This window comes from Eublepharis macularius, chromosome 10 (genome assembly GCF_028583425.1).
Source record: "Eublepharis macularius isolate TG4126 chromosome 10, MPM_Emac_v1.0, whole genome shotgun sequence".
Taxonomy (NCBI): domain Eukaryota; kingdom Metazoa; phylum Chordata; class Lepidosauria; order Squamata; family Eublepharidae; genus Eublepharis; species Eublepharis macularius.
In genome coordinates, this window is record NC_072799.1 from 39,573,250 (window position 1) to 39,588,956 (window position 15,707).

Here is a 15,707-nt window from a genome sequence, read left to right on the forward strand (position 1 = left end):
GGCTTGCCATTGTGTATTTCTGCAACACTGGACTTCATTGGAGGTCTTTCATCCAATTACTAACCAAGGCTGGCCCTGCTTAGCTTGTGAGATCTAACAAAATCCAGGTCAGGGCACTTTCATTTACACTTTCTTAAAATATAAGTTTACAAAAGACCTTGCATAGGCTGAAGCTACAGGAAATTATCACTGTTTATTGCTACTTGGACATGTGGTAATTAATCAGAGCCACTTCCACACCTTCCTGATAGCTTTGGTAGGTTTACTGTACGCAGTCTCTTTTAACATAGTAAAATACTACCTGAGACAAGCAAGTCTATTTTTTCAGACTTGTAAACAATTATTTGCTTTCTGCAGAACTGTTTCTCGTAAGAAAGCAACAGGTTTTGCTGCAGTTCACCAACTATTTACTGAACGGTGGCCAACAACTCCAGCCAACAGGAGCGTGACTGGCACCACTACAGAGAGGAATATTGACTTTGAACTTGATGTGAGAGTTGAAATTGACTGTGGGAAGTGTGTTCTTCATCCAACGACACTTCAGCAAGAACATGATGACATAAGCTTAAGGAGGTAAGAACTTTTAAAGAGTCTTAAAGTAGCATTTCCATCATATCGGGGTTTTCGTAACAAAACTTTGGAAGTTTAGTATGTGATTCTCATTCATGTACAGAGTTCTCCTGCAAATGATCTCTGCAATTTCCTTGTTACCTCTTTGTGATCTCTGTGCTTCACACTGATGGAGTTTGAACCTGCACGGAACAAGAATTTGGAAATTTCTAGAACGAAGGTTTTGGTGCAACGATCTTCTCCTTTCAGAAATTCAGCTTCAAACCAGCGTCATGGCAAGATTACTGACGAATATGCATATCTGCCCCATCTTAAAAGAAGCCTGTTTTCTTTTGAGCAGATCTTAAAGTGTTGATATTAATTTCTTTCAAAGTTCTAAATGGTCTTATTGAAAGGACTACTTGCTCCATATGAACCTGCTCAACAACTTTGATCTTTTGGAGGCTATGTTCCATATGTCCCAAGAAATAAATTACATGGTCCCTAGAGACGGAGCCTTTACTGTAGTGACACCTCAGTTCCCACACAGCTACCTGCCTAGCCTGTTGAGTTTTAGGTGTTCGTTCTGTTTCCTTAATTAAGCAGGAGGCCTCTGCTACTGTGTGTTTCTGTCACTGGCTCTAAGTAAGAAAACACATTTGAAGGTGTTATTGATTAAATTACACACACAAACAAACATGAAGCTGCCATATAACAAAACCTTGGTCCTTCAACATCATTGCCTACTCAGACTGGCAGTGGGTCTTCAGGGTCTCGGGTGAAGGACATTCATGTCACCTACCACCTGATCCTTTTAGGTGGAGATGCTGAGGATTGAACCTGGGACCTTGGGCATGCCAAATAGATGCTCTACCACGGAGGCGTTATTTCATCATGCAGACTGTAAAAAGTAGACTGCATGATACATGAATGAATGGTAAAAAGTATGGCTATAGAAAAACCAGCAAGATGTATGGCAGACTGGCAGTATATTATTTGGCTTCAATTGTTTTATCACCTTTCACTTTGAACTTTAGAAATAATGCAATATTAGGACCTGTTGAAAACTATTGTGTATTGCTACTTACTTTCAGGAGCTATGATCGGAGTTCTAGAAGTTTAGATCAAGAGTCTCCTTCAAAAAAGAAGAAATTCCAAACTAACTATGCATCAACTACTCACCTACTGGCTGGAAAGAAAGTGCCATCATCTCTGCAGACAAAGTCCAATGACCTGGAGACAACAGTATTTTACATTCCTGGTGTGGACGTAAAGGTAAAAAGTAGAGGGAGGCTGAGAAATGCTGCGCTCCTCTTTGAGGCAAATATGGGAAAGTGTAAGCCTAGCTTTCCATCTCTTATTTTCTTCCCTACTGCCATGGTACTTCCAGAGGTGCTGCCATGTTATATATAAAAATTCCCTGAGGAACTTTACTTTCTACCAACTATACTTCCATCTTGTCTGGATGTTCAGTCCATATACCTCACTCCTAATCCCCAGATAACTTCTCCCAAAGTTTTTAACGTGAATGTTAAAAAGCATGAGAGACAAAAGCTATAACCTTGTTAACATCAATAGCATAAATGTGAATGGAATGGATCACAACTCTCCTAATCTGCCTTTTGGAATAAACCCACCAGAACTGGATGAGACAATTGGAATGTACCGTTTCCATCTCAGGCAGACAGTTCAGAGGGATACCATGACTGTAAGTTTTATACATCACTAAGAATTCCAGGAGAATTATCAGCATTGTATGCTCCATGTCTGCTTCACAGCAATTATCATCCATCAGAATGAAAATAATAGAAACCTTACTGAAATGATAGTTTGTTTAATCCAGAAATATTTGAATTTGAATAGCCACCACCTATTTCAGTGCCTTTCCCCCTGAAGAAGAGATAACTGTTAGCTAGTAGCTAGAAAGTATGTTTGGCTGCAGGGCAGGTCTTAAAGGAATAGTCCTTGAAGGAAGGTGATACTATCCCCTCTCTTAATAAGGCAATCATTATAAACCAGAATAAGCAAAGAACTAAATCAATTCCAGGCCCTATATTCTTTACTCCGATACGAAGTGTTTAATAGCGCAGTGGGTAGTGCATCTGTAGAATTCCCAATCTGTCCAGCTCCTAGTACAAATTCTCATACTACCTCTAGGTGTGGTCATTCTGCATACGATTATGGTTACATGTGTGGCTTTCTTAGTGTATGTTCTCCTTTGCAATTTAATAGAGGAACCATGTTGTCAAGTTAAGCACAGGGAACAATGGTCTGTTGTGATAAGGCTTCCACCTTGGTGGAAACAGAATGTTGGGCTAGGTCTAGTGTTTTATCAAATTAGCCCCACACGGGTCCTTTCACTTCTGCGTTGCACTGGGAATCATGTCATTCCTAGTGCAATGAGGAAGTGCTCCAGTGTATACAAGGTGAGTCCTCCAGGTATGCCCCCCTCCAAAAAAAACCTGTCCCCCGGTTTCAACCCCAAGGGACCTGGCATCCCTAAGTGATGCTATTGTTTTGCTTTGCTAAATACATAGAATTATAGGGTTGGAAGGGACTTCTAGGGTAATCTAGTCCAACGCCCTGCACAATGCAGGACATTCACAACTACCCCCCCGACTGCCCCAGTGACCCCTGCTCCATGCCCAGAAGGTCACATTTATGTGACCTCAATGTCATATTGGTTTTAAAGAACACTTCATAAAGCTTTGTTGTTTGGTTTTTTTCTACCAACAATACTTCTACCAACAATTGCATGAATATCTGTTACTCAGTATTCTGATTCTGTTGAGTGCAAACTACAGCCTAAACTGGAAATCTATTTATTTTCCAGGCAACATCCAAAACTCATTAAAACATAGTAAAGAATAAAGCCCAATCAAAACACAAATACATAAAAAACCCAGCATAGAGAAAAGAAACTTGGGCAAAGCGACAGCTAAAAACATGTTCCAATTTACTACACTTTTTTCTAGTGTATTACAACAAGTTTTTAATTATTAAATGTTATTCAGTCAAATGTCCCATATTCCAAAATGTGTTATTGTAATAAATTAATTTTTCTGTTTACGTAGTGGCAAGGGCTACGAATGCCTCTAGTAACAGAATGCCTGTGCTGATGTGAAACGAATAATTTGTCTCTTTTCAGCTACATTACAATTCCAAGATGTTAAAGACTGAATCGCCAAATGCATCCCGTGGTTCATCACTGCCAAGAACCCTTTCCAAAGAATCCAAGCTGTATGGTATGAAAGATACTGCCCTGCCTTTTTCTCACCTCAAGGCTAAAACTTTACTTCCTCCCCAACCCCCACCCATCCCATCAGGTAGATATTTCTCTCTTCAACTATACCCTTCGATTTAATTCTTTCCATGTTGTGATCAAAGCTTAGATCTGTATTCTTGTTTATGACCTGGCTGACTCTTCATTCATTTCTGCTTTAGATTTCCCCTTTGAATTAACTTTTATTTCACCAAATAAGAACATTTGTCCTCCATTTTGTCCTTAGTTCAGTGTATACTACAGTGGCTTGTAGCACTTAAAATCATTGCCTAATAGCTTTGAAATATTAATGAAATGTTAATTTGTGTATACTGAACTCCAGTTTTTTAAAGAATGTGCATATTTTAGAGATAAAATTACTTTGTTTTGGTTATCAAATAACAACTTTTGCTTTTTAATGCATTAATTTTATTTTTCCACATTTTAACTACTGTAATTCCCCATTGTACAAATGAGAAATAGTTGAGATTGCATTAAATAAGTAAATTATGCAGACTCTTTTTGTTATTATAGAAGTATCAGGTTGGATTCAAAGAACCATAAGTGTTTCAAAGAACCATAAGTAGAGTTCCAATTACAGAAGGGATTTTTGCTCTATTTCTATCAGTCTTCTACAGCCCCTTGTGCTACATAGGAATTTGCTTCTGAATATCAGGTATGGTATGGGGGTTACAGCACAAGTACAAAACCCCTAGAAATTTTGGAGGCCCACACTGCACAAGCAGATATGCTTGTGCTGGGTGTCGGGGGGAAGGTGTCCAAGATTTCCTTGCATTTTGTACTTATGATGTAGTTCCACGTTGTTCCCGGCCCTCAGGAGCAGATTTACCATGTAGCACAAAATGCTGCAGAAAACCACAAGATGTGGGAAAGACATCCAGGGGTCCCCAGTGTGGCACCCATAGATACCATGGCATCTGCTGACACCTCTCATGGCTCCTGCCAAATGTTTTTAGAACGTGGGTGGCACATCTGCCCATCTGGGTTTCTGATTGTCACTTCCTCACATTTTTGGTTGGGTCTGCCTCTTCCAGCAGTGATTTTATGGCTGTCTCCACATTCTATGACAGCCATTTTGTGGTTGCATGCACCACCCATGTGTCAGAATTCCATAGACGTCCACAAGCTCACAAAGGTTGAGGAGGACCCCTGGTCTAATCTATCATGATTTGGTTAGGATGTATCTTATTTGCATGACTCCTGAAAAAACATATACGTTCACATCAAGTAATTTACATGCTAAAAATCTGATACTGGGATCTAGATCCTGAACGTATAAAAATTTATTCTTGAACATTCTCTTTCAGTTTTATTCTCTGCATGTATTGTTGGAAAACTAGAGTCCTGCAACTTTTCACTCAGATAGATTTTGATTTGAAGATAGAGGTTCAACCCGGTTTACAATGTTTAGATGCAATCCTGGCAAACATATTAAAAGTCTATAATATTAATTCAAACTGAATCCATGACTTCTTATAAAACACATTGAGCTAAAGCTTGCTTTTGGATATAGGAGAATGAACCAAGGCTAAAAATACATGGTTTTTAAGGTCAAGCTTAAATGGACTGTAAATAGTCTAGTTAGTTGCAGACATTTCAAGGTGAGATTTTTGAGGTCAAGCATTATAAACATAACATCAAATATGATACGTATTTTCGTATTATGTGTAAAGATTTTGCCTCTGTCCATAAAAATTGTATTGCTGTTTACTTTCCATTAATGAAACAAAAACTTTTCAGCCCACTAATTGCTTCCAGATACTTCTATTCAAATAAGTGATCTTGCATATTGCCCTGCACAGGGCTGGCGTGTCCATGGAGGTGGTGCCGGCAGCCGCTTTGAGCGCTGACTGGGGGCAGGGGCGCGCACCGTGGTGCTGGCGGCTGAGCAGGAGGGCTGGGAAGCTGCCCGTGTACCGCTCCGGCTGCCTGCCGTGCTTGGCCCACAACTGAACTCAGTTGCCCCGTGCTGCCTCTGCAGCTGCCAGCACACAGCTGCAGGCCAGCCAAGCGTGGCAGGCAGTGTGGGGCAACTGAGCAGGAGGGCTGGAAAGCCACCCTGTGATGCCCAAGCTGCATGCCGCGCCTGGCCCGCAGCTGAGCTCAGTTGCCCTCTGCTGCCGCTGCTGCTGCCAGCACACAGCTGCAGGCCAGCCAAGCGTGGCAGGTGGTGTGGGGCAACTGAGCGGGAGGGCGGGGAGGCCACCCGCGCACCATCCCAGCTGCCTGCCATGCCAATGGGGCAGCCGGCTTGTAGCGGCACACCCTGCGTGATAACATCACGCGCAGTGACATCATCACGCAGTTTGGGTGTGTGCGTGCACACACTTAGGGGCAGAAACACCTCTGAAGCTGCCCCCAGGTGCAGGTATCTGACCTTAGGTGCCAGAAACCCTGGCACCAGCCCTGGTCCTGCATATGGAGAGAACTTAAGAGAAATCCTTAATTTTACACTAGCTTCCAAAACTACACTGAATTCTGTACTTAAAAGGGCACATGGGCTAATGATGGGAATTCTTGAATTGTGTTTTTGCATAGGTCTCTTGTTTAAACTCATAAAACCCCCTGATTGCTTCTATATGGAAGTCTTAACTTCACTTACTCACCTCCTACAGTACTTTCCTCGGCTACTGCCAATGGCACAGGTTGTTGACGCACCAAGAGCCAAAACAGCAAGCTCTGAGGAGATAGAAGCTGCAGGAGATGTTCTGGCACAGGTGACTGTGCCAGGGCAGCATGTCTAATAATGGTAGGGATTGAGCATCACGAGTGGCCCTAAGAGCAGTGGACAAAGGCGGTGTGAGGCCCACATGGGTGCATTTATTCCTCAGCAGACAGAGGGCCCAGGGAGGCATAAGAGTCCTGCTGGATCAGATCAGTGGCCCATCTAGTGTAGCATCCTGTTTCACATAGTGGCCAATCAATTGCCTTGGATAGCCAACAAAAAATATAGAGGTCAAGGCCTTCCCCTGGTGTTGCTTCCTAGTACTGGTATTCAGAGGCTCACTGCCTCTGAACGTGGAATTTCCCAGCATTTTCACTAATCTATCCACTCCAATGCCCAGCTCTCTTTCCCTCTTATTTTTGGCCAGTTCGTACCTCTTCTGCATATGTTTACAGTAAGAATTTTTTGTTCTCCTTCTTAGGCGGAAGACATCCTGGGGTGTTTCCCTTCATCCAATCAGGGAGGCAGGAAGTTCACTTTTTCTTCCTCTTCCCTGTTGGCAGTTGGAACACCCCTTCCAGTTCTTTCCTGCCTCCAGGGAGAGCAGTTGTAGCGGCAGAGTACTCTGCCACTCCTCAGGATTTCTAGCTTCTTTTTGCATTCTGATTCCTCACTTTCCCTCTTTCCTTTCTCTGTCTCTCTCTCTTACTCCTCCTTTACTTGATCTGCCCTGCTCCTCCTCATTGCCTTTGGACCCGTTCTCTTCTCACACGATTCCTCTCTAACCCAGTTTAGAGAGGTCTTCCTGGAGCTCTCCACAATCCACTTCGGTTTTCACCATCCTGAATAATTTGGTATCACCTGCAAGCTTGGACAATATACTGCTTACCCCCCAATTCCAGATGATTTCTGAACACATTAAAAAGTCTCAATACCAACCCTATTGCTCACTTTCCTCCACTGCAAGAACTGTCCATTTAAGCCTGCTCTCTGCTTCCTGGCATTTAACCAATTCTCGTGACTGCTAAGGTTACTCTCAAGTCTTTGGTGAGATACCTTGTCAGAAACCTTTTGGAAGTCCAAGCATATAATATCTACTCGATCACCTTTATTCTGTGTTTGTTAACCCCTAAGAACTCTGTAAAGGTGGAGAGGCAGAACTTTCTGTCTTGGAAGCTGTGCTGATGGCCCCTCAGCAGGCTTTGTTCTTCTGTGTGTTTGATAATTCTGTCTTTAGCTAGCAACAGTTTCTGCTAATCTGCCTGGAACAGAGGTCAGGCTAATTGTCCGGGAGTTTCCTGGTTTCCCTCTGAATCCCTTTTCAAACATTGCATGAGCTGGCTGCATTGCTCAGCCAGGGAAAGAGGAGGATGACTATAGGCTCAACTTAAACTCCCTCCCCCTTTTCTGAAGCTGAAGAAAACTGGCAGAAGACCATCAAGCCTCTCTCAAGACCTGTCCCTAACCTTGCATAATTGCTTTTCTGCCAAATGGGCTGTGGAGATGCAAGCATACATACTTCAATTGTTCTCTTTAATTGGCTTATGTTTAATTTTATAGAAAACTTGTTCAGTGATTTGGTGGCCTTTTTTCTTGGTGTTTCCAATCACATACATTTAAATTGTTCCCCATTGATGACGTGTATGCAGAAGGCCAGGATTCTGGCTGCTGATGAGCAAAGATATGTTTTTAAGCCAGTGAGCTGGAAAACCTATTTCTTTCATTTGTATTCTGATTAAAGTTGTTGAAACAATTTTTTTTAAAAAACTTTCAGCCAAAGGAAAGGGAAGTGGTGGTGTGAAAACAGCAAAATTGTACGCTTGGGTTGCTCTCCAGTCTTTGCCGGAGGAAATGGTGATTAGCCCCTGCCTGTTGGACTTCCTGGAAAAGGCCCTTGAAACCATTCCAATAACACCAATAGAAAGGAACTATGCAGGTATCACATGACAAAATAACTCATTTCTATCACAGTTGTAATTTGCTTTTAACTTCCCTTGCATTATTTTTAAAACTAATTTCTTTGTACTATTGAAAGCCGTCAGCTCACAAGATGAGGATATTGGGCAGTTCGATATGCAGGATCCATTAGAAGAGTCCAGTGCCTCCTTGGTGTCCTCATCAACCTCAGCATACTCGTCCTTCCCCGTGGATGTGGTAGTTTATGTAAGAGTTCAGGTGAGGAGAAAGACAGCACAGATTATGACATGGAGGTGGTTTCTCTCCCATTGAAGCCAATGGCATAATGGGTGGGAATTGTTTGAAATATCATAATGCTCTTGACTAGACATGAGCACAAACCAAAAAACCCGAACCATGTGATTCATTCCATGGAACTTCGAACTGTGAACTTCCAACCTTTTCCCAGTTCGGGAATTGGTTTGTGGTTCATAGCATTTCAACTGCCCCGCACCAGCTGCTGAAGCTCAGGCAGCAGGAGAAAGGGGCTGTCAGTTTCACAGCCCCCATGCTAGAAACCAGCGCAGGGTCTGTGAAACTGACAGCCCCTTTCTCCTGCTGCCTGGACTGTCAGTTTTACAGACCCTGCACTGGCTGAACCAAGTGCAGGGGCTGTGAAACTGACAGCCCCTTTCGCCTGCCACTCTGACAGCAGGAGAAAGAGGCTGTCACTTTCACAGACCCCACACTGGAACTGGCGCGGGGTCTGTGAAACTGACAGCCCCTTTCTCCTACTGCCTGGGTTGTCAGTTTCACAGACCCCCCACACCGGTTCCAGTGTGGGGGTCTGTGAAACTGACAGCCTGGGCAGCAGGTGCTGTCAGTTTCACAGACCCCGTGCTGGGTTCAGCCGATGGGCCGAAACCAGTGCGGGATCTGTGAAACTCCAAATCGGCCACGGAATGGCTGGAAAAATTTGTTTGTTCCTGAAAAATGTGGTCCCATGGAACGTGCTTCTCTCTTCAAACGAACCAGCCGTTCCATACGGAATTTTGTTCCGTGGTTCGTTTCATGCCCATCTCTACTCTTGATAATATTTAGAATGGGCATACTCTGAGAAACTGCTCTTAAACTGATAGTTTTATTTATTCACTGTGCATTCGGAAGCTGTTCAGTTCTTAGATCACTTCATTTAGATTTGCTAGATCACTTCCTAATACTCCAAAATGTTAATTGGAGTCAGTCTTTAAAATTCAGCTGTTGTCTTAAACCTTCTTCCAGCTGTGATGCTGCATTGTACCCCAGAGATAACACAAGATTTAAAAAATCATTCAGTCTTTTGAGCAAACTTGTATCAGTTCATATTTTTCAACAGTATTATGGGCTGTTTAGCCCCACTGGTTCATGCTTTCCCTCCCTTTACTGGAATGCAAATGGAGTGTGACTGGAGTGAATGGTGGAAATTAAAGTTCTGTATATGGAGTCATACTGATCCTGAACAAATTGTGGGATTCTGTTATAGTATGCCATGAGTATGGGAAGTGATACTAGAAGTGCATTAGTGGCCAAATACATCAGAAGTGAATGCCTTGGCTACTCACAAATGTTTAACTCCGCAGTTAACTTTCATACTGTTAAGGTTCAATACTAGTTTCTGCTGGGGAAATATTCTTTTCAGCTTCTGGCCCCTATGACAGCTAGCTTCTAAATATGTGAAACTACACATTGAGTGAAGTTTCACCTCTTGCAAATGAAGCCATCCTTCCGCTGCATTCGCTGCTCTCAGTCACCTTAAAGGTCCTCAGCGACATCCTTCCAAAGACATTCCCCATTTTTATAAATATTTATGATGCATGTCTGCCATTTTATTTTATATGGTGGTTCCAATGTTATTTACCTGTGTAAGCCATTTTGCAAATATTAATATTCAGGGTATAAATAGTTAAAATTTTAAAAAATTAAAATGTTTTGTTGCTCCCAAACTGAGCAACAGTTACCTTGAAAGAGTTAGAATGTGGCACACTATTGACTTCAATAGCTTTTATTTTTATATTTCTGCACAAGAAAGCAAGAGATTTAATTTTTGTTAATATGAAGCCATTTTCAAATCAATCACATTTTTTAAAAATTGTATTTTAATTGTATATCATAATCTAACACTAATTAATACAGTTGGTTTTTATGGTGATTTATGGCCAGAGTTACTGTTCTGCATTTTTCTATTTCCCCCTGTTATTTAGCCATCACAGATCAAGTTCAGCTGCTTACCTGTATCAAGGGTAGAATGTATGCTGAAGCTTCCTTCACTTGATCTTGTATTTTCTTCTAATCGAGGGGAACTGGAAACTTTAGGTACAACCTGCCCTGTAGAAAACGCTGCACAGAGTGGACCAAAGATTAAAACTGTGTCACCAGGTAAAACTTAATATTTAAAATGCTTTTAAATTATTAGTCCATAGCCTAGATGAATGAATTACTAGTCAGGGCTTAGAACAAAGAAAGAAAATCTGGTTACAAGTACTATTGTATAAATGTAGGTATTTTGGTTGGTCTTTATGTTTAGTATCATGTCTAAATCGTGACAGAAGTAGTTAAATACTACCTTGCACTCTGCAGGCAGGCCTGGTCAAGTCTCCTCTGGAGTAAGACCTCAGGTCTGGTTAGACTTGGGAGCATAAACTGGACCTGAAAATAAGGAGCTGGAGTACAAGGCTTGCACCTAGTGAACTGGTTGATCCAGCAAGACAGCCTTCTCAAAGCTAGGAGGTAATCAGGCTTAGCTGCACTGCTGGCAGGTATTGAAGCTCCTGAGGCTGCACTGTGCTTTGGCCAGGACTATGCAAGGAGGTATTGCTCACACAGCACTGTTCTGGATCCATGATGGGACTGCATGCAGCCAGCCCTGCACTTCGCCTCCTTGGGCCACCTCAGCCTGGGCCTTCTGCTGCTGCAGTTCCTGCTGAGTAGGAATGGGGCTATAAGCCCAGGTTCAAGACATGCTTGGCAGAATGCTGGTGGCCATCTCAGCTGCCAGCGGTGAGAACTCTCTTGTAGGCTCTGGCTGGATGGCCTTTGGTGCCACTGGCACATGCTTGGCTGGCACCTCTGCAGTGTTAGGCCCTCTCTGGTCCCTCTGGTGCTCTTCAGCTGCTGGCCTTGGCTCCTCATGCTCTTCCCCTGAGGACTCTGAGTTGCTGAGCTGATTGGAGATGGCCATGACAGATGATAAAAAATAATTTGTGTATAAAGATGTGAAGGTTCTGGTGGGGAAAAGGGGAAATTCTTTTTTCATTTTTTCCAAGGGCATTTTTACAGTTTTCCTGATGGGAACAATTGCAAAATTAGGAGTGATGGTGAAAAGTTCTGAGGACTTCTCACTTTTTTTCAGTTGGAAAACTGGGATAATTTGGGGTAGCATTACAAAAAAACTTTTTGAGTAAGAAAAGTCTGTCTTAGAAAGTATTTCACTCATTCCTAATGTATAGCGTAAAAAAGTTTGAGGACTTCCTTAATTTTTCCAGTGGGGAAAAAAAGGGAAATTTTGGGATGTGTTGAAAAAAAATCTTATTCTGTAGACATAAGCAATATTTTCAAGAATTTTTGTTTAAATATACAATCTTGGCTGTAATTAATATGATATAATGTGTTTACTGATAATACAGTATTGAAGAGTTCAGTGTTTTTAATGTTGTAAAGTTTAGCTTTAGACTACCAGCCTGTGACTTGATGAGAGAGTTTCTGTCTTTTGTTTACTACAGAATTTTTCTGCCTTCAACTTTTATTTTTTCCTACCTTTCAGAGGTGCAACTGTTTACAACTCTTTCTCAAATACTGGTTTTACTTGCAGTTTTATAGAAAACAAAGATTTTACTTTTAACTTCCATAAATATGCCAGGTAGTTCAATTTTATATGTGGTGGTGGAGAGTGCCGTCAAGTCATAGCTGACTTATGGCAACTCCTGGTAGGATTTTCATGGCAAGAGACTAACAGAGGTGGTTTGCCATTGCCTGCCTCTGCAACCTGCATCCAGTCTTCATCCAACCTGCATCCAATTTCTAACCAATGCTGACCCTTACTAGCTTCCAAGATCTGACGAGATAGGGCTTGCCTGGATTAACCAAGTCAGAGCACAATTTTATATACAAAGTTAAAAACAATGCATTATATGTACTTAAATTGGTGAAAGAAGTTTACATTTGATAGGAAAGTAGGTATTGCATATGTTTCAATTCCCCCTCAAATCTTTGGGGTTTTTTTCGGAAAAAAGCCCTTTTTTCCGTGGCTTCAAAATTTCTAGAAGTTTTACATCCCTATCTATTTGAGAATATACTAAACTGCTATTGACATCACTAGAAATGGTTTGTTTTCCTTTCCTCTGTTTCCTACTGTTGAAATGTAGGCTCAAGCACAACAAGGCTGCCTTTGTGGTCCTTTGAGGGTGGAAACGAATGGTATAAATTTTGTAAAATAAATAAGACATGGACATTTCATTTTTCTCTTTGCTCTTTGAAGCACCATACATATTGTTAAATAAGGGAACTCAAGACTTGTGTTTCTGAAAGAGTTGCCTTGTGTCAAGATGTTTTTCAAATGGTGAGAATATAAGTTTCAAAAACAGTTGTTTGTGATATGGTGTGGACCATGAGTGGTATCTATTCAGGGGAAGAGAGTATATCCCACTGGGAGTGCAACCTAGAATACCTAGTTTATTCCCAGCCAATATGTATTATTAATATTTTTTACCAAATTTACATCCTGTTTTTCTGTTCAACGAGGGCCACGGTAGCTAACAATTGGAAAACAAAGCATTATAAAAGTCTGACATTAAAACCAAAATTAAAATACATATATAAAACCCAAAGACAACAATTAAAACATATGTCAGGAAAGAGGGATCATTGAGGGAACACCAGCTGAAACTAAGCAAGTCTTCACCTTGACGGAAAACAGTGATAGAAGGGGATAGCAAATATCCCTGTGGAGGGTGTTCCGTGATTTAGATGCCGTGACTGAGAAGGTAGCCTTTAGGTATGCTGGACTCAAACCATATTGGGCTTTAAAGGGCAACCACCAGCACCTTGAATTTTGCCTGGAAACAAATTGGAAGCCAGTGTAGATGGGCCAAGACTAGAGCTATGACCCACTTGTGGCTGCAATGATCTGTATCAATTGAAATTTCTGAAAATATTAAGCTCCCCTTCTCCAAGTAATTTTAGCTCAGTAATCCAGATAAATATTCTTAGGAGTATTTTTCAAAGACCAAAAGACATTTCCTGGTTGACAGACAGGCACCAAGAGCATGTCCATGTCATAAAGATTGGTGTTGCAGATTTTAATAATAATCAAAATAGTGCTGTTGGCTGAATTTGAAGATTGTGCTGGGACATGTTTGCTTTAATATCATTAACTTGTGTTTTTTCACCCACTATAGGTTCATCACCTGGATTGGGCAGCCCCTTTGGCAGAACACGACATAGTAGTAGCCAATCAGATTTGACCGGTTCTAGTAGTAGCTCTTCTGGTTTGAGCTTCACAGCCTGCATGTCTGATTTCTCCCTTTATGTATTTCATCCATATGGAGCAGGAAAGCAGAAAACCAGTGTGACTGGCCTGAGTGCTGGATCAGGGTCCCTAGGTAATATCACAGTTTACAAGCAAACATGGCTCATTGCAAAATTTGAATACTGTCCACTCCAAATAGGGTTGGTAGAGGAGTCAGTTGACTGCCTTCTGTTTGACAGTTGTCAGATATTCCACAAAGGCAAGAATACTGCTGTGTAGCTGGAGCATAATTTTTTTCATTTGGTAATGTTGGTATCATTTGTTAGTAAGGCAAAAATAAACGCTATTTGTCCCCCAACTCTGCAACTCTGTGGCAGTTAGTATTCAGATGATGATGAGGATGATAAATTGGATGATGTAGATAGTGGTGAAAAACCATTTGATGCTAGCGCTACTGGAAAATTTGCCTGCTACCTGCCTAGCACATCTACATTTTAAAATGGGCATGTTTGTATATTGTTGCTGTCACTTTGTTTTGTTTCTAATTCAATTTCTTTCTTTCAATTTTGTAACTGTAGGTGGACCCTGGTGTTCTACGGCAATAGTCCATGGGCCAGACCAGATGTCGGTATCAGGTAAGGTAGAAAACTTCTTTATGTTTTTCTGAAAGGTGTATGTCTGTGTGTTATATACTGATGTGATCAAATCCATTCTGATTGGTAGCATAAACTTTTTATGATGTCATCAAGATGGCTGAAGCTAATTTTTCGTACCTTTTCTGATTTGATCTATTCCTCTTGAACCAAGTGACCAATTTCAAATTTTAAACCAATGTTGGAAAGTGAATAAGTTTCCCTACAAATGACTAATACTAATAATGTCTTTTCTGCAATGTAAGGCAGAAATCAAAGAAAAAGTTCATTTTTACAGTTTTGTAAGGTTCATAGCGTATGGTGCTTTACCTAATTCAAATAGTCACCTAAAGTATATTAGACAATTGTAGCTTATTCTTTTGCCTTTCCAATAAGCCATGGTGTGCAGAAATTCATTTTGATATGCCAAAGTTAGGTACATGAGAATGGATGCCCATGTTATGTGATTTTTATCCAGTTTAACTGGAAAATAAGTAACTTTGGATAAACACTTTTTTCCAACACTCTGGCAGGCACTGCCTTGTTAATCTTCCAAACGGATCCATCTACATTTGCCAGTGCCTAAGGCAAAGTTCCCAGAAGATGAGCTGAGACATTTCTCATACACAACTGCCACAAACCCACGTCCAACTCAGGCTTAGGCTGACCTTCCCCTACCCTGAGGTAAAACTTCTGCTCTTTAAGCCTATGAAGCTGTATACTGGGCTGGGCAGCCTCTGGTAGTGTGGTTGATGTGTAGCTTCAACTTTCCTTCTTGTCCCACCCTTAAGGATTATTAAAAATGGAATGGTTACCCAGCCAAGTCTTAGTAGGGGACACATCAGGGGTTTGCGCTTCCCTTTAGCAGAAACTGGCACACAAGGCTTGGGGAGGTTCAAAACGTAACTGAAGGTTTATTTACAGAAGGTTAAAATCAAAAGGCATGTAGGCAGATGTTTGAACTGATGTAACAAAGGTTTTTATACAAGAACTTCACTGGTGTGAGGCACAAAACACTTGGTATAACACTAGGTTGCTGGCTTCTTTCAGAGGTTGACACTGCTTCACAGATGTTACACTTTATATACTCAAACACAAACACGGCACGACTTTCCCTCCTCTCCAGACCTTATGGGTGCTCCACTGAGACAAGCCCGTCCTAGATACTGGGCAGGCGTT

At 41.5% G+C, this 15,707-nt stretch overlaps 1 protein-coding gene across 1 annotated transcript in view; it reads left to right on the top strand.

Moving 5' to 3' along the window:
* Positions 1–15,707, top strand: part of BLTP1 (bridge-like lipid transfer protein family member 1) — a 169,645-nt gene that overhangs the window by 129,029 nt on the left and 24,909 nt on the right. Inside the window, exons 70-77 of the mRNA XM_054989703.1 lie at positions 358–573; positions 1,644–1,824; positions 3,698–3,794; positions 8,272–8,433; positions 8,533–8,672; positions 10,634–10,808; positions 13,826–14,029; positions 14,475–14,531. Of these exons, the coding sequence (XP_054845678.1) occupies positions 358–573; positions 1,644–1,824; positions 3,698–3,794; positions 8,272–8,433; positions 8,533–8,672; positions 10,634–10,808; positions 13,826–14,029; positions 14,475–14,531 (1,232 nt within the window). The remainder of the gene's footprint in view (positions 1–357; positions 574–1,643; positions 1,825–3,697; positions 3,795–8,271; positions 8,434–8,532; positions 8,673–10,633; positions 10,809–13,825; positions 14,030–14,474; positions 14,532–15,707) is intronic.